Genomic DNA, 21,116 nt, shown 5'->3' with positions numbered 1-21,116 from the left:
GTGAGCGTAACGGGTTGCAACGAACGGTATAGCAAGTAGTGGAGCAAGCTGGAACAGCGAGCGGAACGGGTTGGGACGAACAATTGGCAACGTAGTGGAGCGAGCTGGCACAGCGAGCGTAACGGGTTGAGACGAAAGGTTTGCCAAATAGCGTAACGGGTTGCAACGAACTGTACACCCTCCGGAGCGAAGCGGAGGGGGGCTATGGCAAATAGTGGAGCGAGCTGGAACAGCGAGCGTAACCGCCTATGACTAACCACACACCCACCGCCGCGAAGCGGCGGCGATCGGCTAGTAGGATAAACTATAGGGAACTTCGGATTTGTATGCAGGCCAAATCTGTACTAACCTATACAATGCTGGCGGATAGTATACTGCCACCCCGATTTTTTGCTTTATTTTATCCAATACGAGGCGTTTTGCGATGCGCTTTTGTCCAATCGAAAGAGCGCTCTAATACGAAGCGAACGCCACTCGATTCAGCTCACTCCGCTTCTTGCTCACTGCGCAACCGCAATTAAACGCCAAACTTACCGAAGAAGAGCAGCACCGGATAACGGCCTTCTCTGAGGCGGGACTGAACGAAAGAGCTATAGCGACACGTGTGCAGCGTTCTAGACCTGTTGTACACACCTTCCTATCTGATCCAGAGGGCTACACCAAGGTTAAACGATCGGGAAGACCCAAAAAGCTCGCGCCGAAGGCACGTCGCCGGCTGCTTCGTGAAGCTTCGAAGGGTCAACTCAGCTCTGCGGAGCTCAAAATGGCGCTGGAGCTACCTGTAAGTGCGCGGCGGATCCGTGAAATCCTTCAGGCGGATCCTAACATGAACTACGAGAAGCGTAAAGCTTCGCCTGTGTTGACTAAGAAGCACAAGGAGGCTCGTCTCACGTGGACCCGAGCTAAGGTGACCTGGGACGTGACAAAATGGGGAAACTGCGTCTTTTCAGACGAAAAGAAGTTCAATCTGGACGGGCCAGACTGCGTGCAGTACTATTGGCACGATTTGCGCCGCGAACCCGAGATCTACTCTACTCGCCAAAGTGGTGGAGGAAGTGTCATGGTTTGGGCTGCATTTTGTGCTGGCGGTAAGTCTGAATTAGTGATTTTAGAGGGAAATCAAAACAGTGAGCGGTACATCTATACTCTCTCAGAGTATTTGCTGCCGTTCATTGACCGCGTGTACGGCCGAGAGTGTGTCTTTCAACAGGACAACGCCTCAATCCATACTTCATGGGCCACGAAGGAGTTCCTGAAGGAGGAAAACGTGGACGTGATGGACTGGCCAGCCAAGTCGCCCGACCTGAACCCCATAGAGAATATATGGGGGGTCCTGGCTCGTGCTGTCTACGCTCACGGACGACAATTTCAAACACGTGAAGACCTCATCGAGACGATCAAGGCATCGTGGGCTGCGATCGGGCAGGACTTCATCACAAAACTGGTTGAGTCTATGCCAAAGAGGTGCATCGCTACGCTGGAGCTCCATGGGGCTAAGACCAAGTACTGAGTGCAATTCAAGCGTCAAACAACCAGTACAAGTCGCGCAAACCGAACTGCCAGTATTGTAACCGCCAGGTACGTCAACTTCAACTTCAACATTTTTTACGGTTGCATCGCAAGTACGTGTCAGATTGAAATGAATCGAGTAGCGTTCGCTTCGTATTAGAGCTCTCTTTCGATTGGACAAAATCGCGTCGCAAACGCCTCGTATTGGATAAAATAAAGCAAAAAATCGAGGTGGCAGTATACTATCCGCCAGCACTGTAAATACACTCAGTCTTAGATCTACCGTACTTCTGATCAATCAGTCCCCTTAGGCCAGGGACACGTGAACTGCCGCTCACTGAGAGTTTGTATACTCCCGTTAGCACATTTCCTCTGCGCAAGGTGCTCGTGTGGCCCCTTCACACTTGGTAGCACTTGTAGTCAATTCTACACCTACGCGGGTAGATTGGACTACCTGAATCCTCTGTGGTCTCAACGTGTAGTGAGCCAAGATGGATAGAAGTGAGTTTCCTCACTTGAACGACTCGCAGTTCGAGTCAGTTCGGAAGATGGCAGGCATCTTTGGAATAGATGCTCTACGTAGCTTAGCGGCAGCGAGGCCGGCTGAGCAGGTCGAGCGCATCAGCGCGTTCGACACCTACGAGCAAGGACTCATTGTCCATGTTCAGGGGCAGCAGGCTCCCTCAGCCGCGCCGAAGCCGGTGCAACCGAAGCCGTTGAGGTTGAAGGTTCACCCCTTTGAAGGGAAGGAGGGTGAGAACCTCCACTTCTGGGTCCGAGAGGTCGAGCTCGCGATGGACGTGGCTCTCGTCTCGGACGAGCAACTCCCTGTCGCTTTTGCGCTTTCCAACCTTAGTGGTCGCGCTAAGAGTTGGGCGTATATGCGCGAAACGACAATGCCGGGATACTTTGCATCATGGTCCCAGCTCTGTGAGCAGCTGCGGGCCACGTTCCTTCCGGCGAACTATGAGTATCGCCAGCGCTCGCGCTTCCTCGTATGCAAACAAGGAAGGCGCGGCTGCACGAGTACATACAAGAAATGAGAGTACTCACAGCCTCGCTGGCGGGAACGCCCCTGCCCGAACACATCAAGGTGACCGTGTTCATGGACGGTCTGCGTGTTGGCCCAGCCCGCACGCAGCTGTTCCGGCTGCAAGCAAGCACTATGGAAGAGGAGATACGGATCGCCCTCCAGGAGGCGTACAGCCACAAACAGGCTCGTACCCCCGCCGCGGTATGGCAAAGCAACCCTGTGCCGGGTGGTGCACCGAATGGTGGTTCTACCAATGGAACCTCCAATGGGTCAGTCCCATGGATTTGGTAATGGCCGAGCAGAATTACATTCGCTGCTTCGGCTGTGGCAAGCTTGGGCACATGGTACGTGCCTGTCCTGCGGGAGGACAAAAGAAGGGGTGCTCTTCGAAGCCCTATGGGTCTAAGGGTCGCTGGCAGAAGACGCGGCCCAGGGACCAGGGGAACGCAGGGCACCAGTAGGGGCATGGCGCTACTGAGGAGTTCCTAAGTCTTCATGAGGGGCTTGCGGGTGGCGCGTGCCGTGGGGCCTTAGCCCCTGAAAATCTATGCACTCTTGAAGCGGAGAAGGGCAGTGGTGGGCTGCTCGTGGTGCACGCGAGTGTACGGGGATACGATCATCCCTTGAGAATCTTGATCGATTCTGGGGCGTCAAAGAATTTTTTCGCGCCGCCAGATAGTCGCGCGCAACCGCGACAGGTATGTCGATGCTCTACGTGGCAGCAAAGGCAACGGGCTGGTCTCTGTAAGGCTAGCCGACGGTACGGTGGTAGAAGTGACTCGGGTGCACATGGACCTGGCTGTCAGGTTCGAAGCCTTTGACAGCAAGGAGCCGTTATTGGTCCTAGACATGGACAAGTACGACTTGATCCTTGGCATGCCGTGGTTAGAGAAACACGAGCCTTGGATCGACAGGTGCGGCAAGGCCATTGGGGCAAGCCGTCCCCTGCGCTCTGACAGAGCTTTGGTTAGTCATGTTCCCCACCTCTGACATAAGCTGGGGCGCCCGTGAGGGCCACCAGGGCGCAGCAGCGTCCAAAATGTTCATTGGGGTCGTCGAGACTGACGTCGACCCTGAAGGTAACCGGACCGACCAGGTTCCGGGAGTGGGGGTGCCAGACGACGCCTACCAGGTGGGTAACTTAGGTCCACATGCGGGTAACACAGTTCGGCGGGCAGCAAGTGCTGCCAGAGAAGGCGCCGTCGGCGCTGGCGTGGGTAACTTAGTTCCACGTCCGGTCACGCAGACCTTAACTGATGAGGAAGCCACCACAGGTGCTTCATGTGTGGGTAACGTAGTTCCACACGAGGTCGCTCAGACCATAACTGATGAGGAAGACACTATAGGTGCTTCCTGTGTGGGTAACACACACGAGGTCACTCAGCCCATAACTGATGCGGGAGTCGCTGGGAGCGCTCCTGGAGTGGGTAACCAAGTTCCACACGTCAAGGCGGGTAACATAGTTCCACACGAGATCAAGACGATCCGTGGTGCCGTCGAGTCGGCACCACCAGACGTAGACGCGAGAGTGTCACGTCGTAAGCCGGGCCTAGTCGTCCGTTCGGCGACGACCGTCACCAACGAGTTGGAGCCATCCGTCTGGGCTCCAGCCGCCGAAGTATGCTATCACATCTTCGACGGCGTGACCGGTTGCCAGGTCAAGGCCGGTGCTGTTCATCTTACACCCCTGCCCGAGGTTGCAGAGTTACCGAACCTCGAAGAACTTGCAATGGAAGACTTCTTGGCCGAGTTGCAGACCTGGGAGATCTCAAAGTTGGTCTTCCTAAGGCCGGAGTCTACGTCAGTGGAGTTGAACTCCTCCTCTGTCATGGACAAGAACGCCCTGGAGGAGTTCCAGAGGCAGCGCATGTCGCGCATGGGCTCTGCGATTCTCAAGAATCCACGGGATCCGGTGTATCCCTTAGTGAAGGAGTTTGAGGACGTAGTGTCGAAGGACCCTCCGTCCCAACTCCCACCAGACAGGGGAATCAGGCACGAGAATGACCTCGTGCCGGGCATAAAGTACTGTGTCACGAGGCAATGGCCTCTTCCCCGGGAGCAATGCGAAGTCATTGATGACTTCTTTGCCGCCAAGGCGAAGGCATGCATGGTGCGGGAGTCGAAGTCTCCGCACTCGACGCCCACCTTCTGTGTTCGTAAACCGAACGGAAAGTGTCGTCTGGTTCATGCTTATAACAAGCTGAACAGCGCGACGGTGCTAGCGCAGACACCAATCCCGAGGAAGGACGTGTTGCTCAACAACGTTGCTGGTTGCACATTGTACAGTGCACTGGATCTGGTGGATGGGTACTACCAGATCTTGATGCGCGAGAGCGACATTTCGCTCACGGCTGTGAGCACGCCGAGCGGTATGCTCTGGGAATGGCTGGTAATGCCACAGGGGCTCTCGAATGCCCCAGAAACGTTCAATCGCTTGGTCACACAACTGTTCCGACCTTTGCGTGCGTTCGCACAGACGTACTTTGACGACATATTCGTCCACAGCTGTGCCGAGGCAGGCCAGGCGGCCATGGAGGTGCATCTCCAGCACCTCCGACGTGCGTTTGAAGTCATGAGGGCGAACAAGCTGATCGCCAACATCGACAAGTGCGTGTTTGCAGCTGAGGATATTAAGGTCCTTGGCTGCTTCGTTAGCAACGCTGGGGTCCGTGCGGACCCGGAGAAGGTGAAAGCGATTGTGGCTTGGCCGCCACCCCGGTCACAGAAAGCCATACGCCAGTGGTTGGGCCTCGCCAACCACCTGCACAAGTACAGTGCTGGATATGCGGGTCTGGCACGGCCGCTGTCGGATCTCCTGAGGAAGGATGCCGACTGGAGTTGTGAGCGTCACCACCAGGAGCCTTTAATGACATCAAAGCGAGCTTACAGCGCGCCCCAGTCCTGGCCCTGCCGGACGAGACGAAGCCTTTCAGCGTCGTCTGTGACGCACCAGTCTTCGCCATTGGCTGTGCGCTCCTACAGGCCGACGATAATGGCCACGAACGGGTCATCTCGTTCCAGTCAAGGCAGCTTAGAGCTGCCGAACGGAACTACCCCGTTCGCGACAAGGAGCAACTCGCAATGAAGTACGTCCTTGTCAAGATTCGGGTGCACCTACTGGACTCTACGCCCTTTGTTGTCTATACGGACCACGCGTCCTTGCGGACAGCCGTCAACACGCCGCATCTATCCCATCGGAAGGCTCGCCGGCTGTCCTTCTTCGCGGAATACAACTTCCGCGTCGAGTACAAGCCGGGCAAGCTGAATGTGCTTGCCGACGCGCTGTCGCGCCGACCCGACTACGATCTCGCTCATATTAGTTGGACCACGACGGATCTTTACGATCGCATCCGGTTGGCGTATCGTGATGATGCCAACCTTGGGCCTCTTGCGCGGTTCTTAGCTGCTGGCCCGGACGCCAAGGCTGAGTGGCTTACGCCTCGCCTGCGTGCGCGGCTTCACCGCTATGAGTGATCTGATGGCCTGCTCCACTATAGGGTGGAGCCCGAGGATCCTCCCCGTATTGTCGTGCCGAACGCCGAGAACCTCAAGTACAACATCCTAATGGAGGCGCACGACGCGCCGTCCAGTGGCCATCTCGGCCGTGAGAAGACGTACTCGTCCGTCTCTCAGACGTTCTGGTGGTCCCACATGTGCAAGTGGGTCGCCACCTACGTCCGCACGTGTGAGACGTGCCAGCGGGTGAAGCCTGCTGGTCACGCCTCGGCTCCAGTACGGAGCCTGCCGGTCCCAGCGGACTGCTGGAAGTCGATGAGTCTCGACTTTGGCTTCGGTCTTCCGGCCGATGACCGTGGCAACACCGGTGTTGTAGCCTTTGTGTGCCGTCTGAGCAAGATGGTCCACTTTGCACCATTCCGTGACACCGTCACTGGCGACGAGGTAGCTCGCCTGTTCATGGACTGTGTCTTTAGACACCATGGTCTTCCCGAGACCATCGAATCTGATAGAGACCTGCGGTTCACCGCTACGTTTGGCAAACGTTGTTCCGCCTGCTAGGCACTCGGCTGTTGATGTCTACGGCGGATCACCCGCAGACGGACGGCCAGACAGAGCGCGTCAATAGAGTGCTCGAGGACACCCTCCGCAGTATCTTCGCGGAGAATCCCCGCTCTTGGGCTGAACGATTGCCCATGGTCGAGTTTGCTCTCAACAACGCGGTGCACGCGTCGACGGGGTTCACCCTCTTTTACCACAATGGGTTACGACACCCTCACCTCGGACGTAAGTCCAGCTTCACTGCGGAAGCAACTGTCCTCGTTTGTCGAGGACAGGCTGAATATCATCTGCAGGGCTAGAGATGGAATGGCACAAGCCCAAGATAAACAAAAGGAGTACTCACACGAAAAGGGACGAGGAAACTTAACCCTACTAATACGGCATTACGGATTATCCGGAATCTAATTTATAGATGTGATATTGTTCCGCGATGTCCACATCAGTCCAGGAGCCATCTAAATTCCGCATATAGGATTTTGTATTGGATTAATTTAAGCAGGTCAATTGTGGTGTACGCGAGATGGGATTTCCTGCAAAGGGGTAGGGTTACAGATATAAGTATCCAGAAGCTCGGGAGCGGCCCTCAGCCCTTCATTTCGAAATCAACCCTCCAGAGATGGCAATCACTCCAGACTGCATCGGATAGATGAAACTTCGTCGGCGTTTCGTCCACCGGCAAGTCTTCGTCGGTTTGGTCAGTCTGGACAGGTCCGCCGTCTTCACTGTCTTCGCCATCAGAGTCTTCATCAAGGAGGATGGAATCCTCGTCACCTTCAGCTTCAGAATCCAGCGAGAGCAGCCAGTCGTCGGCGCCAATGTTGAGATCGTCAGGGCTCGTCGGCTCAAGACGCCGATCTCTTCAGAGGGGGTATAGAAAGTTTCCTGAGTCGAAGTCGTCCAACAAAACGCCGTTGCGTTCAGGAATTTGCGAGTGCCGGTTCGATTCGCTCTCTTCCGGAGCTTCCGTGTTGACTTGCTCCGGACTATCCCGAGTAGACCCACTAGTATCCGGAACAGTGTGTTCTGTAACCACCGTAATACAATAATCCATCAGTTTCTGATATGAATTGGCGGCACGCATACCAAAAACGTCACTTACCACGATCCGATTGCCCCGTAGTCTGTTTTTCTGGATTGTACGGACTATCATCGGTAGGTCCTGGAAGAGGGTATTCTGAATCATACGTAATAAGCCATGCCAGTATATATCAGGCGGCACACAGTCGTTGTACACGCGTACCTTTACGAGATCGCTTCGAACCATCCGTAGTCAACGCAGAAGCTCGCCGCTTCGAAGAGGTCCCTCGCTTCTTTTGCAAAGAACCATGGGTAGGCATCGACTCCGTCGTTGTGTTCTCTTCGTCAGCCACAGCAGCAGGCGTATCGCTACCTTCGCCAGGCGTCGCAGCAGGTTCAGTGGACGTCTTGTCATCGACGGTTGCCGCCGCAGCGGAGGCACCAGACGTCTTGGCAGCTACGACAGATGTCGGAGCAGTGGGCGTCCCGCAACCTCCGCCGGACACAGCAGCCGCAGCGGTAGTCACGGCAGGTGCGGGTAGCGGTGGGGCAAGTGCCAGCCATCTTTGGCGCCGGCAATGACTGAGAAGGCTTGTCTCGCCTACAGAAACCAATCCATTTAGCCGTAAACCTCAGCATAAATGAATAGTACTCGCATACCTTCGAAGAAATCAACGCCTTCCGTGCCTCTGAGGTTTCCTGCAGGTGGCAGGTACGTGTTGCCGTTGCTCAGACCAGTGGACTTCTTGTACTTCCATCCTTTCTTGCTCAGCTCACACCAAATTTGCTGGAACGTCTTCTCGACGACGAACATGGGAAGTCGGAGCAATCGCACTTCGTACCTTGAGCAATAGGCAGTTTCAGCACAGCATGCCAAGTAAAACTTGGTCCCCCACTTGTTTGGCTTCATCGGCATGTACTGCCGCATTGGGTTGCGGCGGTGGCGCATCGGAACCGTGCTCTCGTCGAATGAAATGCGGGCTCCCAGTCGAAAGCCACGGAAGAATGTCTTCTGCAGCACTTGACCGACTCTTGAAAGCACGATCTCCACTCTTGGCTTGTAACTCGTTCTCGTTGAAGTGGAGATACCGTGCGATGTCGTGAAATCGATCGCGACTTAGAAACGGACTGAAAGTTCCTCTCGCCAACGCTCCCTCGACCTTTGTTACCCAGTGACGGCTCAGGCTCGCACGTCGTGGTTCGAGCGTGCGAGCAATGAGAAGGCCGATGAACCTCACGATCTCGTGTGGCTGGATGGCGTTCTTGCGCTGGAGCTTCACCTTGCTGGAGCTTCACCTTTCACACTCAACACGATTGTCGACGGCGTTGACAGCCGTTTTTGTTGTGCTCGCGCGCGCATACCTCGCGCCGCCTCGTCAATACTGTCGCGTCGATATTGATCAGTCTCGTCGGCGACCTTCCTCCACAACTCCTTCGGTAGGAAAAAGTAGAAGATGGCAAGAGGATTCTCAGCGTAGGCTAATGCCACCCGTGTTGGGCCTGTCGGGTCCTTGTAAAAAGGTGCTGCGTCTTTCATCACTCCATGAGACTTACGCTCATCAAACATCTCCAACTCGTCATGTTGAAGTCTGTCCGTTTTAGTGCAAGACGGAGAATCTGTAATGTGTTCGGGACGTTCCGTACAACAAACAATATGAATTCCGGATGATACTGACATCGTGATTCTATATTACAGATTGGACATATACTGTGGGAAGGCTAACGTCGATGAAGACAGTGTTGCCCCGCGAGTTGTAGTGACCAACCTCACCCACGTTTTACGTGGTCAACCAGCTCAACGTCTCATCTGCACAGACAACTTCTACACATCCATCCCACTGCCACACTAGCTCATGAGTATGGGGCACTATCACGTCGGTACCATTCGGAAGAACTGCAAGGGTTGGTGCCTGGGGATTGAGTTCACCCAAAGCGATGTCCCAAGCGGATGCCACGAGGAACTTATCGGATTGGTATTTGGCGTAACCGCCCCGAGTTTGTTGCCTTGCTGTGGATGGACAACAAGCCTGTGCGGTTTCTAGCTACAGGATGCTCCATCCACCTGACCCAAGTGACCCGACGCGAGGCAGATAGCTCTGTATCGCAGGTCCCATGTCCTCGCATGGTGCGCGATTATCATTAGGCTATAGGGGGCGTCGGCGTGCATGATCAGCTAGGGCTACAACGGTACTCCATTCAACGCTCTATCAGAATGCGCAAGTATTACAAGACTATATTCCTCGGGTTTGTGGACATCGCTATGGTCAACGCATTTATCATACACATGCTAGATATGAAGCAACGAAACAAGCCAGTGCTGACACACGCTGCATTCATGCGTCGCCTGCACGTGGACTTGCTGAGCCAAGGCAGCGAGGACTTCGTTGCCGGCGACGACTTGGCGGACCTGGACACCGAGCCGTTTCCCCAACAGGCGCACACGCTGGAGAAGACGGAGGAGATGAATGGAGCTAAGCGCAGGCAGTGGCTCTGCAAGGTGTGTTCTGTGTACGCTGGTGCGGATGTCCGGACCTTTGAAACTAGCTTCTACTGCGCGACCTGCTCTCATGCAAAGAGAGGCAGAGTCACGGTATGCAACAAGGCTCGCCGGCTGGACCAGGGCAGCACGTTTACCTGCAACCAGATCTGGCACCAGACATGGGAGAATGGGACCGCTATCGCTGCTAACCTGCAGCACAAGATCCAGTTTGTTAGCAAGCGTAGACCCGAAGTTAGTGATGAAAGAGACGAAGAGTAAGACGCAAAATGAAATGATGAACACAGGGTTGGATTTTCCAGAATGACGGTCGTTTTGTCGTGCTTCCACTGGCTCGTCGCTGTCATTCCCGAAACGGTTTTGCAAGGAGATCGCAATTAGAGGGGTTTTGGACAGGTTTTGTTCTGCCCACCACCTGAAATCAAACAACCACATTCCCTCGTTGATCCACGTGTCACCTAAATAGGGTTCAAACACCGTATATAGCACTGATTTCCCGGCATACGTTATGTCATATATTAAGGGTTACGGAGAATCCGTAAAAATCTTCGGATTAAAATGGTTAAACGAGTTTAAGGTGGGGACTTAGTTTTCCTAGATACTAGAAACCTACCACTAAACACAGTTAGCTCGGTCGAGAGCAACAAACTGAAGCACTGCTTCATTGGACCTTTCACGGTCCTCAGCAGACACGGTGCTGCGTACACCATAGACTTGCCTAAGTCGATGACGACTTGTAACGGGGTTACACACACAAGTGACAACAGTCACTTGTGCACGATAACGGTCACAAGTGACAACTGTCACTTGTGCATGACATTTGTCACTTATGGTTTAACAGATAAATATATGTTAAAGGTTTTAGATACTTCCTCACATTGGTGTAAGACACACCAATGGATACATTGAAGTGGACCACCACAATTAGTGGTCCACACATACCCAAAGATCCTATTGGTAGAAAGATGCTGCTTTCTACCAATCAGAGACATGCATATTAGCGGGGCTCTGACAGCCAGCCGCTGCCAACCCTTTCATAGATGATAAACAGTTTTAGCAGATTTAGAAGGAAGATCAATTCACAAAACAATACAGTTCTCATTTTACCTTAAACTACCTACTTGGTGTTTTATTTGATTTATATTATACTTGTGGACTCAAGTATAATTAATTCAAATTATTAATAAACCCCTACGCTTCCTCATACACGTAGCGCAACGCGTAAGCAAAAGTAGTGAGCCAAAGTAGGCCCACTACACCTGGTAGCACTTTGTAGTCCGTCCAACGACCGACTACTTGACGTTCGTACGAGGTGTACGAACGCGGAGCCGAGAACCACATGAGCACGGAGGTGCCCATGGAGAGCTCCAATACGCCTGCAACTCATGTTGCACGCGCGGACTGCCCCCACCTGTCGGATCCAGAGTGGGAAGCCCTCCAACGACTGTCAACAGTCATTGGAGAAGCGGCGATAGCCACAATGTTGCGTACGCTATCGCCGACAGAGCAACATGGTGTTGCTCTGGGATTCATCGTGAAGGAGCAGCGCGATGTTGCTTCCTCAACAACGGCGTCGTCGGGGACGACACCGCGTGCTCAATCATTAAAATTGAGCGTGAGCAATTATGTAGGAAGAGAGGGCGAGCCTCTCCTCCGATGGCTTGTCGAACTCGACACAGCCATTGCGGCTCGACGTATCGTCCACCCCTTTGTCAAAGGTTGCGTTCGCCATGTCATGTCTTGGCGGACGAGCGAGGAGTTGGACGTACGGACGCCGACTCTCAGATCCTACGTGCTTTAGCACGTACGAGATATTCAAAGAGGAGCTCAAACAAGCGTTTGAGCCCCCGCAAAATGAGTTCCGGTCGAGGGCGGAATTCCTCGACTTGCAGCAGGGTAAGCATGACGTCCACGCTTACGCGCAGCGTGCACGGTACTTGGTCTCGAACATCGTGACCAACCCGATAGACAAGGCGACTAAAGTCGTCACGTTCATGAAGGGACTGAGAGATGGGCCTGTGAAGACCTATCTCTTCCGAGAGTACCCGAGTACTCTCGAAGCTGCGATTACTCTTGCCATGCAAGAAGAGTTTAGCCTGCGGCAGGCTAAACTGCATGCGAGCGTGCCGAGGTCGCAACCGCGCCCGGTAGTGAGCACGGGAGGTCCGGAACCAATGGACCTCTCGAGCGCAACAACTGCTGGTTACCAGCAGCAGGGAGGTAACGTGCGATGCTTCCGTTGCGGAAGGATCGGTCACTTTGCACGGGAGTGCACAGCTCCCATGCCCCCTGGAGGTGGCCGTCGTGGCGATGCTAGGCATCGCCGCGGACCAACAAAAAACGCGAACATCCAGTAGGCGCGGGGCGCCCTACTGGTAATGCAGTCGCGCGTGCCGACATCGGGCACGCGACACTGAGGACTGCAGCCCCCAGTGAGACCAGCTCTCACTGCAAGAAACAAAATGACAGGCCGAACCTAGTCATCTTGAAGGTTTACTCGAAGAGAGCGAGTGACTCTCTTCGAGCTTTGGTGGATTCAGGCGCGTCGAACAACTTTGTTCGACTACGAAGCCTGCCGAGACTTGACTTCGAGGAGGTAGATACACCTCGAAGTCTTCTGGAGGTACGACTGGCAACAGGTGCCATCGTGAAGACCGAGAAGCGCGTCGTTAACGTGCGCTTCTCGTACAAACAACGAGTGTTTGTCGAATACTTTATCGTCCTGGACCTGGACGATAAGTTCGACGTGGTAATGGGCATGCCGTGGCTTGCACGGCATGATCCGGTGATAGACTGGAAGAAGCGCACGCTCGTGCGCTTCGGCCGCGACAGCGGAACAGAGAGCGATGGCCCTGTTACCGCAGCGCACGCACCAGCAGGTGCGCGCGGCTCACCAGTCGAGACAGCGCTTAACGCTGCTGTCCCGGAGTGCCCAGGAAGTGCGCGAGGGCGCGCACAAGTGAGACCCACGTCGGCAATGCTGCCGACGTCAGAAGAAAAAGATGTGTTGGTTCCGGGAACCAACACCCACGTTCAAGCGTGCAAGGGACAATCCCTGACCCGAAGCGGTCAGGTCGACAACGACGCGTCGGCTCCGGGAGCCGACGCACCCTCGGTCATGAGGGGCTCCGCCAATGAATGGCGTCGAGGTGACGAAGGCGTGTCAACTCCGGGAGTTGACGCTGCAAACAGTGCGGATGGTTGCAAACGTACCGCACTGACGCAATTTGCATGCTGTCGTGCAGCCGGGCTGCACGACGAAGCGCCATGCGATCAAGCCGGGCTTGATATCGCGCGCCCGCAGACAGGGTCTGCCGGCGAAGGGACACATTACCGTGCAGCCCGGCTGCACGAAGGAAAATGCGGTCAAGCCGGGCTTGATACCGCGCGCCCGCGGACAGGGTCCGCCGGCGAACGACTGTCCACGGCCGGGCCTGGACCAGAAGAACAACTGTGCGGAGCCCGGCTCCGCACAACAAGAAGACGGCGCAAGCGGAAAACGCTGCGCAAGTCTCGGTCCGGGACCGAGACGCAACAAGAGCAATCTGCTGGGCAGACTGCGGCGGTGACGCCGAACGTCAAGACGCTAAGCGTCTTGACGCGCACCGATACTGGATTCCAGTATCGTGACATGGAACTCGCTAGTCCTCCGACGACGGCGTCGGAGTTGACTTCGCTTCCAGCCATGAGCTGGAAGCGCTTCACACGCGACTTGCACGATGGACGCATCGAGCAAGTCTGCGTTCTTCGGACAGCGAAAGAACGGCGAGCGAGAGCGAAGAGCTGAGGCAGCTCTTCATGGGAAGTACCACTGAGAGTGAAGACACTCTCAGTGCGAAGACGAAGCGAGAGCGCTTCGAGGAACAAGGTTGGGACTCGCTGAAGTCGAGTCCCTATTACGAATTGTTGAGGGAGTACAAAGACGTACTCCCGGAAGAGATTCCTGCGGAGCTTCCGCAGGATAAGGGCATTCAGCACGAGATTGATCTCGTGCCGGGCACGAAGTACTGTGTCACGCGGCAGTGGCCACTGCCGCGAGAGCAAAGTGAAAGCGATCGACGACTTCTTTGAAAGTCGTCGTAAAGCAGGACAAGTGCGGGAATCAAAGTCCCCGCACAGTGCTCCGACGTTCTGTGTCAAGAAGCCACAGGGCGGATGGCGCATCGTTCATGCCTACAACAAGCTGAACGATGCGACGGTACCGGCGCAGACGCCGATACCGCGAAAAGATGTTATCATCGATTCGATGGCCGGGAGCACCGTTTACAGTGCTCTCGACTTGCGAGATGGATTTTATCAAATCCTAATGCGTGAGAGCGATATCCCTCTCACGGCAGTGAGCACGCCAAGCGGCATGCTCTGGGAATGGCTAGTAATGCCACAGGGGCTTAAGAATGCCCCTGCGACTTTCAACAGGTGCGTGACGCACTTGTTGCGCTCGGTGCGCGACTTCGCACCGAGCTACTTCGATGATGTATTCATCCACAGCCGGGCTGTGGACGAGAAGACCCGACGTAGAGATGCACAGGGTGCATCTCCGGAAGCTACTTGAGCTTATGCGAAAGCATAAGCTCTACGCGAACCTGAAGAAGTGTATCTTCGGGGCGAGCGAGATACCCGTCCTCGGGTGTCTCGTAGGGAAGAATGGTGTTCGCCCTGACCCGGAAAAGGTCAGAGTGATCAATGAATGGCCAACGCCTTCAAGTGTCAAGGAACTGAGGCAGTTCCTTGGCTTGGCCACGTACTTGTGCAAGTACGTGGAGGATTATGCGGGCAAGATCCGCCCGCTGTCACAACTTCTTAAGAAAGAAGCTGTGTGGAATTGGACACCCGATTGCCAAAAGGCATTCGATGCAGTCAAGCGGGGCTTGACTGAGGCGCCGATCTTGGCAGTGGCTGACCAAGATCGCCCATTTCACGTAGTGTGTGACGCATCCGATTTCGCGATCGGATGCGCGTTGATGCAGCACGATCACGAGGGCCGTGATCGTGTCGTCTATTACCAGTCGCGTCAGCTGAAAGCAGCTGAGCGTAATTATCCGGTACATGACAAGGAACTCCTTGCCATGAAGTATGCACTCGCAAAGTTCCGAGTGTATCTACTTGGAAGTAGACCATTTGTGGTCTACACCGACCATGCTTCACTGCGCACCGCAGTGAAGTCGCCACATATTTCACAAAGAATGGCGAGATGGCTCTCATTCTTTGCGGAGTATAACTTCCGGGTCGAATACAAACCCGGAAGATTGAATGTAGTGGCCGACGCGTTATCACGTCGGCCGGACTATGCAGAAGCTGCTGACGTCAATGCCATTGACGCCATGCGATCGAGCAAACCCACATCATCTCTGTTAGATGATGTGAAGGCCGCGTACGCGCACGACGCGGACGCGAAGCTCTTGCTAGCCTATGGCACAGCGCCTTCTGACAAGCCCCGTCAGAAGCTGCCCAAGCACCTTCGAGCGCGTGCACACCGCTTTCGTGTGCACGACGGACTACTGCTTTACAATGCAGTCGACGACAACGCGGATCGCGTTGTCGTGCCAAATGACCATGACCTGCGACTCAGGATCATGTACGAGTATCATGATGCCCCGACTGCGGGACATCTCGGACGTGAGAAGACATACGTCCTTCTCACGCGCGACTTGTACTGGCACCACCAGTATAAGTGGGTGCGCAAGTACATCCGTGTTTGCGAGGTATGCTAACGCGTAAAGCATGCGCCGTTCGCACACGCACTACCGACTCCATCAGAGTGTTGGAAGTCCATGTTTTTGGACTTCATCTTTGGTCTTCCCCCGGACACCGGAGGGAATACCGGTGTTGTGGTCTTCGTCGACCGCTTCAGCAAGATGGTGCATCTTGCTGCGGTGCCGGCAGAGGTGACCGCGAAGCAGACGGCCCGTCTGTTCGTCGACATGGTGTTCAAACACCATGGCATGCCGACCGACATCGTGTCGGACAGAGACCCGCGCTTCACAGCGCACCTGTGGCAAGAAGTGTTTACACTTCTTGGGAGCCAGCTTTCCATGTCGACTGCGGATCATCCGCAGACGGACGGTCAAACCGAGCGCGTGAATCGCGTGCTCGTCGATATGTTGAAGAGCTACGCTCACTCGTTCCAATACTGGAGCGAGTGCTTATCGATGGCAGAGTTTGCCATCAATAACTCAGTGCATGCCTCGACCGGGCATACACCGTTCTACGTGAATGCCATGCGGCATCCACGCCTACCGAGTTTACTCGGAGTGATGGCTCCCACTTTAAGTGGGGGAGGATCTACGACTGCAACACAGCAGTCGCAAAAAGCCGCTGACATCTGCACAGTGTCAGCCGCGACAACAAGGAACAAGACAACCAGGTCTGCGCGGGGCGCAGACCTTGGCAGGAAGAACCAACGGTCAGCGCAGTGCGCTGACCCCCAGAACAAGGAAAACGAGTCTGTGCAGAGCACAGACTCCACAAGGAACAAGGACCACGGGTCTGCGCAGGGCGCAGACACCGCGAAGAACCACGCAGAGGCCGGGCCTCTTGCGGAGAGCGAGCTGAACGAGTTCAACTCGGATGCGATTGACTTTATCAATAAAAGACAAGCCGTAATTCGGTTTGTCCAGGACATGATTGCAGCTTCTGTGGATAAACAGAAGCTGAACGCCGATAATATTGGCAGGGGCAACACAAATGAATTCAACGTGAATTCATTGGTTTTGTTATCTACTCAAAACCTGCCCAAACATGCAGTTTCGGATTTCGGAGCAAGCAAGCTTGCTCCGCGCTTCATCGGGCCATTCACGGTGATGGCACGCCACGGTAACGCATACACGCTAGACATACCGTCTAGCATGCGGCTCCACCCGACATTTTATGTCGGGCGGTTAAAGCCATACCTCCAGCACGAGCCAAGTGGCTCGTCTGACCCGAAGAGACAGACTCGGCAGGGGAAACCCTCCTCTCCAGAGCGTAGTCGCGCTGGAGCAGTTAATACAGTCGGGCCTACAGCCCGACCGGCACGTTCAAGGCGGTCTGGGAGACCGCCAGAGCCGGGACACGAAGGAACAGAGCGGCAACCGCCGCACTCTGAAGGTACTCCACGACCGTCACTTGGTCGTGGAGCAACACGAGATGAAGGTCAACACGGCGTTGACCATCGGGGCGTGTTTCCACCACCTCCGCCACCGCTGCGAGACGCACGCGGAGAAATTCGCTGGATCGTCCAGCGAATTGTTGATCATAGGAAAACAATCCGAGGTCCGGATTGTTTTCGCATTCGCTGGAGAGGTTTCCCTCCCCAACACGACACGTGGGAACCACGGAACGTCCTGATGGACGACGTTCCGGACATGGTGAAGGAATACGAAACCCAACAGGCACTACCAGCAAGAAGGTAGTGCGAGCGCTGTAGTAATCTACAACGCCTGACGACGCGCGTGCTAGATAATTAGCACGGAGACCATGAAACTTTCAGGTATACATATAGTATACCTGTTGTGGTCGCGGTTGCTAATACGCACCGCCACCTGGACGAACAGTGCGCACGGCGCACGGACACCAGCCTCCACCGCAACAGCGTGGAGTTGCTAATACTGCCACTTCGAGAAGGACTCGAAGTGCTTTGGCGCTTGCTTACCCGATCACGGTAAGCAACAGAAATTCGCTTAGAGATGTCGACGCACAGACGCGGTCGACATCGAAGAATCGTACACAGACACTGTGTTGTCTGTCCCCGTGGTAGCGGCGCACCTCGCGCTACCGCGCATGGTACTCAGCAACAGAGAGTTTACACTCTGTTGCAATGGTGGTCTTCAGCTTGATCGTGCTCATTGCGGATGAGCACGGAAACCCCCAGCACAAACAATTGACAAGCAGTCAATATTAATTGACGTGTCGAGACCGACACGTCTAAGCTTAACGGGGGGATGGTGTAACGGGGTTACACACACAAGTGACAACAGTCACTTGTGCACGATAACGGTCACAAGTGACAACTGTCACTTGTGCATGACATTTGTCACTTATGGTTTAACAGATAAATATCTGTTAAAGGTTTTAGATACTTCCTCACATTGGTGTAAGACACACCAATGGATACATTGAAGTGGGCCACCACAATTAGTGGTCCACACATACCCAAAGATCCTATTGGTAGAAAGATGCTGCTTTCTACCAATCAGAGACATGCATATTGGCGGGGCTCTGACAGCCAGCCGCTGCCAACCCTTTCATAGATGATAAACAGTTTTAGCAGATTTAGAAGGAAGATCAATTCACAAAACAATACAGTTCTCATTTTACCTTAAACTACCTACTTGGTGTTTTATTTGATTTATATTATACTTGTGGACTCAAGTATAATTAATTCAAATTATTAATAAACCCCTACGCTTCCTCATACACGTAGCGCAACGCGTAAGCAAAAGTAGTGAGCCAAAGTAGGCCCACTACACGACTCACCCGACGTTTTACGTGGGTCGTCTGAAGCGGTACCACGACCCTCAGGCTCCGGCTGCCCCGCAGGAAGCGGTGGGCGGCCATGCGGAGGAGGGCGTGGCTCCTCGGAGCGGGGCGTCGGTTCGCGATAAGGCGGCTGGTACGCTCGCTGGTCGCAAGACGACGAGGCGTACATTGGGGTGCCGTAAGCAGGGCCCCCGTAAGAGCCGTGCCGTACGGAGCCGGGTATGGGACATGCTGCGGCTCCTGATAGGGCGCGGTCACGAAGTTCGGCCCGAAGGCCCGCAAGACCGTCACGCAGGGACTCGAAGTCCGACGCGTAAGCCCGACGCTCAACCCGAGCATGGAGGTCGCGAACCTCCCGGAACAGTGAGCCAACGTCCTCACGAAGCCGATCCACGGCGCCGGGCTGACCAGCCCGAGAGGCAGCCTCGCCACCAAGGCCAATCCCCAACGCGATCTCGAGCGAGTACACACGCTCTCGGAGAAGGCGAATCTCCTCTTGTTGAAGAGCCACTACCTGGCTCGGGGTTTCAGAGCGCGGCGGCAACGCCTCCGGCTCGTAGCCATGGTCGTGCGAGGCCACCGCCTGCCCTCCTTGACCGGAATGGGGAGCTGCACTTCCACGTGGAGCGGGTCCTCCAGGAGTGGCGTCTCCACGGCAAGCGCCAACTTCTCGTGAAGTGGAGGGGTTACCCAGAGTCAGAAAAATCGTGGGAACCTGTTGAACAGCTCCAGGCTGACTGCCCGAAGGCTTTTGCGATCTGGGACGAGAAGCAGCGGACGCTTCGTAAGCAGTCCTTGGCTTCTTGGCCGACGTACGGGGCACGGTAGCAGACGGAGTCGCACCGCGCCCACGATCTTCACGAGCTTTGGCTTTTGCTTGTTGCTTGAGCTCTTCCATCATTGCGTAGAGCTTACGTTTGCTCACGAGGTGAGGGAACTCGACGCGGAGGTCGCGCTGGTCCAGTATAGCGGACAGCAAGCGGTCCTCACGGAGTTCTTTATACTCCTGATCGGAATACCCTTCGCGAGATACGTATCTCCAGAATGGGTCTTCCACCTCAATCCAGGTCATCGCCTCGGAAGGCTTGACCCAGGGATAACCCCAAACTAGATGGAGTCAACCCTTGATCTCCGCCTTCTTACGAAGGTTGGTGAGCTCCTTCAAGGGATCTTGTGTGGTGCTAAGAGCACACACCGAGCGGCTTCAATGTCGCTGACAAAGAGCGGCTCTGTCTCAACCAGAGCGCGCTCATAGGCGCCCCTCGAGGTGTAGCCGCTGACAAGGCCACGAGGAGGAGTGAGCTTCTCCAGGAGCTGTAGAGCACCAGTGCCGTCATCGAGCGAGTAATAGCCCTTTGGGCGCGCAGCGCCCCCGCCAGAAAGAGGGCCTACAGTAGCCGTGGCCGGCACAGTTGCTTGTCCCTCACGGGCGGCCGAGCCAGCGCTGTAGTACTGCGCCTGCTGCTCATCGACGTCATTAGAGACCTCACGGGATCGTCGACAGCCCCTTCTTCAGACTCGGAGTCACCGAACAGACCCCTGTAGTTATCGCGAGGCGGCGACTTAGAGGCGGCACGCTTCATTCCACCAGGCGCGTCGCTCTCCACAGCAGCGGCGGCCTTGGCAGCTTGGGCGCGCGCAAGGCCTTCCGCCAGGGTCAGGTTCTTGACCGGCGGAGCTGCCATGGGCTCAGTGCCCGCCTTGCCGCTCGACGGCTTCTCGGCCTGGGTGTCCGGGTCAGCCGGGGCGTTGGGCACGTCGCCCTCCGCCGGCTTCTTGTCGTTGGCGGCCTGCGCGCTGCCTTCGGAGGTGTCCTCCTCCTCTTGTGAGCTCTCACCCGAGTACACGACTTTGGTGCTGCTAAACTCGGGCGAGTCCCAGTCCCGGCGCGGGCTGCGCCGTTCATAACTGAACCTGGGGTTGTCCCCCTCATCCGGTGGAGCGTCGGGCGACTTGCGAGACGCATGTTCGCCGTGCGACTCCTCCGGAGAACTGCTCGGAGAGCGCACCTCCTTGGCGGCCGCTCCCGTGGCCTCCTTCAGCGGGGCGGACTCGTTCTTGGCTTTGGCCTTCTTGGCCTTCGGAATCTCGGCCCAGGGTTTCGAAGGTGCTTTCGCACCGCGCGAGCTGCGCTTGGGAGGCATGCTTCCGGTCGACGTGGAGACCGGGGGGCTTGCTCGGCGATGCGCCAGTTGCTTTCTGGGGCCCGAGAGCAGAGGCGCAAGAGCTCGCGCCGTTGTCGATGGATTTCGACTGTGTTAGTGAAATACGAGCCGCCACCGTACCCTCGCTCTGATTGGTCGATATGATCGAATCTAAGTGGGGGTGGATGTAACGGGGTTACGTGGAATAGTGACCCTGGCACTATTCAGGGATGGCTACAAAGGTCACTCCCCTGAGTAGTGACACAATAGGCTTGAGAGCCAACCGATACATTTTATATAGGATAAACTATAGGGAACTTCGGATTTGTATGCAGGCCAAATCTGTACTAACCTATAAATACACTCAGTCTTAGATCTACCGTACTTCTGATCAATCAGTCCCCTTAGGCCAGGGACACGTGAACTGCCGTTCATTGAGAGT

The 21,116-nt window shown here is 55.3% G+C and overlaps 3 protein-coding genes across 3 annotated transcripts; 1 reads left to right on the top strand and 2 right to left on the bottom strand.

The window, feature by feature from the left end:
- Window positions 1-763: 763 nt before the first annotated feature.
- Window positions 764-1,510, top strand: IUM83_04798 (Transposase; the record flags this gene model as incomplete). The annotated part of the gene is made up of 1 exon (XM_067928895.1): window positions 764-1,510. The coding sequence occupies one exon, from the start codon at window positions 764-766 to the stop codon at window positions 1,508-1,510; it is 747 nt and encodes a 248-aa protein (XP_067796118.1).
- Window positions 1,511-7,418: 5,908 nt separating this feature from the next.
- Window positions 7,419-8,390, bottom strand: IUM83_04797 (uncharacterized protein; the record flags this gene model as incomplete). The annotated part of the gene is made up of 4 exons (XM_067928894.1): window positions 7,419-7,582; window positions 7,659-7,733; window positions 7,800-8,177; window positions 8,237-8,390. 4 exons carry the CDS (start codon window positions 8,388-8,390, stop codon window positions 7,419-7,421), a joined length of 771 nt encoding a protein of 256 aa, XP_067796092.1.
- Window positions 8,391-19,918: 11,528 nt separating this feature from the next.
- IUM83_04796 (ATP-binding cassette (ABC) Superfamily) lies at window positions 19,919-20,674 on the bottom strand (the record flags this gene model as incomplete). Its single annotated transcript, XM_067928893.1, has 1 exon — window positions 19,919-20,674. The coding sequence occupies one exon, from the start codon at window positions 20,672-20,674 to the stop codon at window positions 19,919-19,921; it is 756 nt and encodes a 251-aa protein (XP_067796186.1).
- Between the last annotated feature and the right edge of the window lie 442 nt (window positions 20,675-21,116).

The sequence above is a fragment of the Phytophthora cinnamomi genome, assembly GCF_018691715.1.
Source record: "Phytophthora cinnamomi strain GKB4 chromosome Unknown Contig17, whole genome shotgun sequence".
In the NCBI taxonomy this organism is placed as follows: domain Eukaryota; phylum Oomycota; class Peronosporomycetes; order Peronosporales; family Peronosporaceae; genus Phytophthora; species Phytophthora cinnamomi.
Note: the sequence above shows the minus strand (reverse complement) of the source record. Positions and strands in the feature narration are given on the sequence as shown.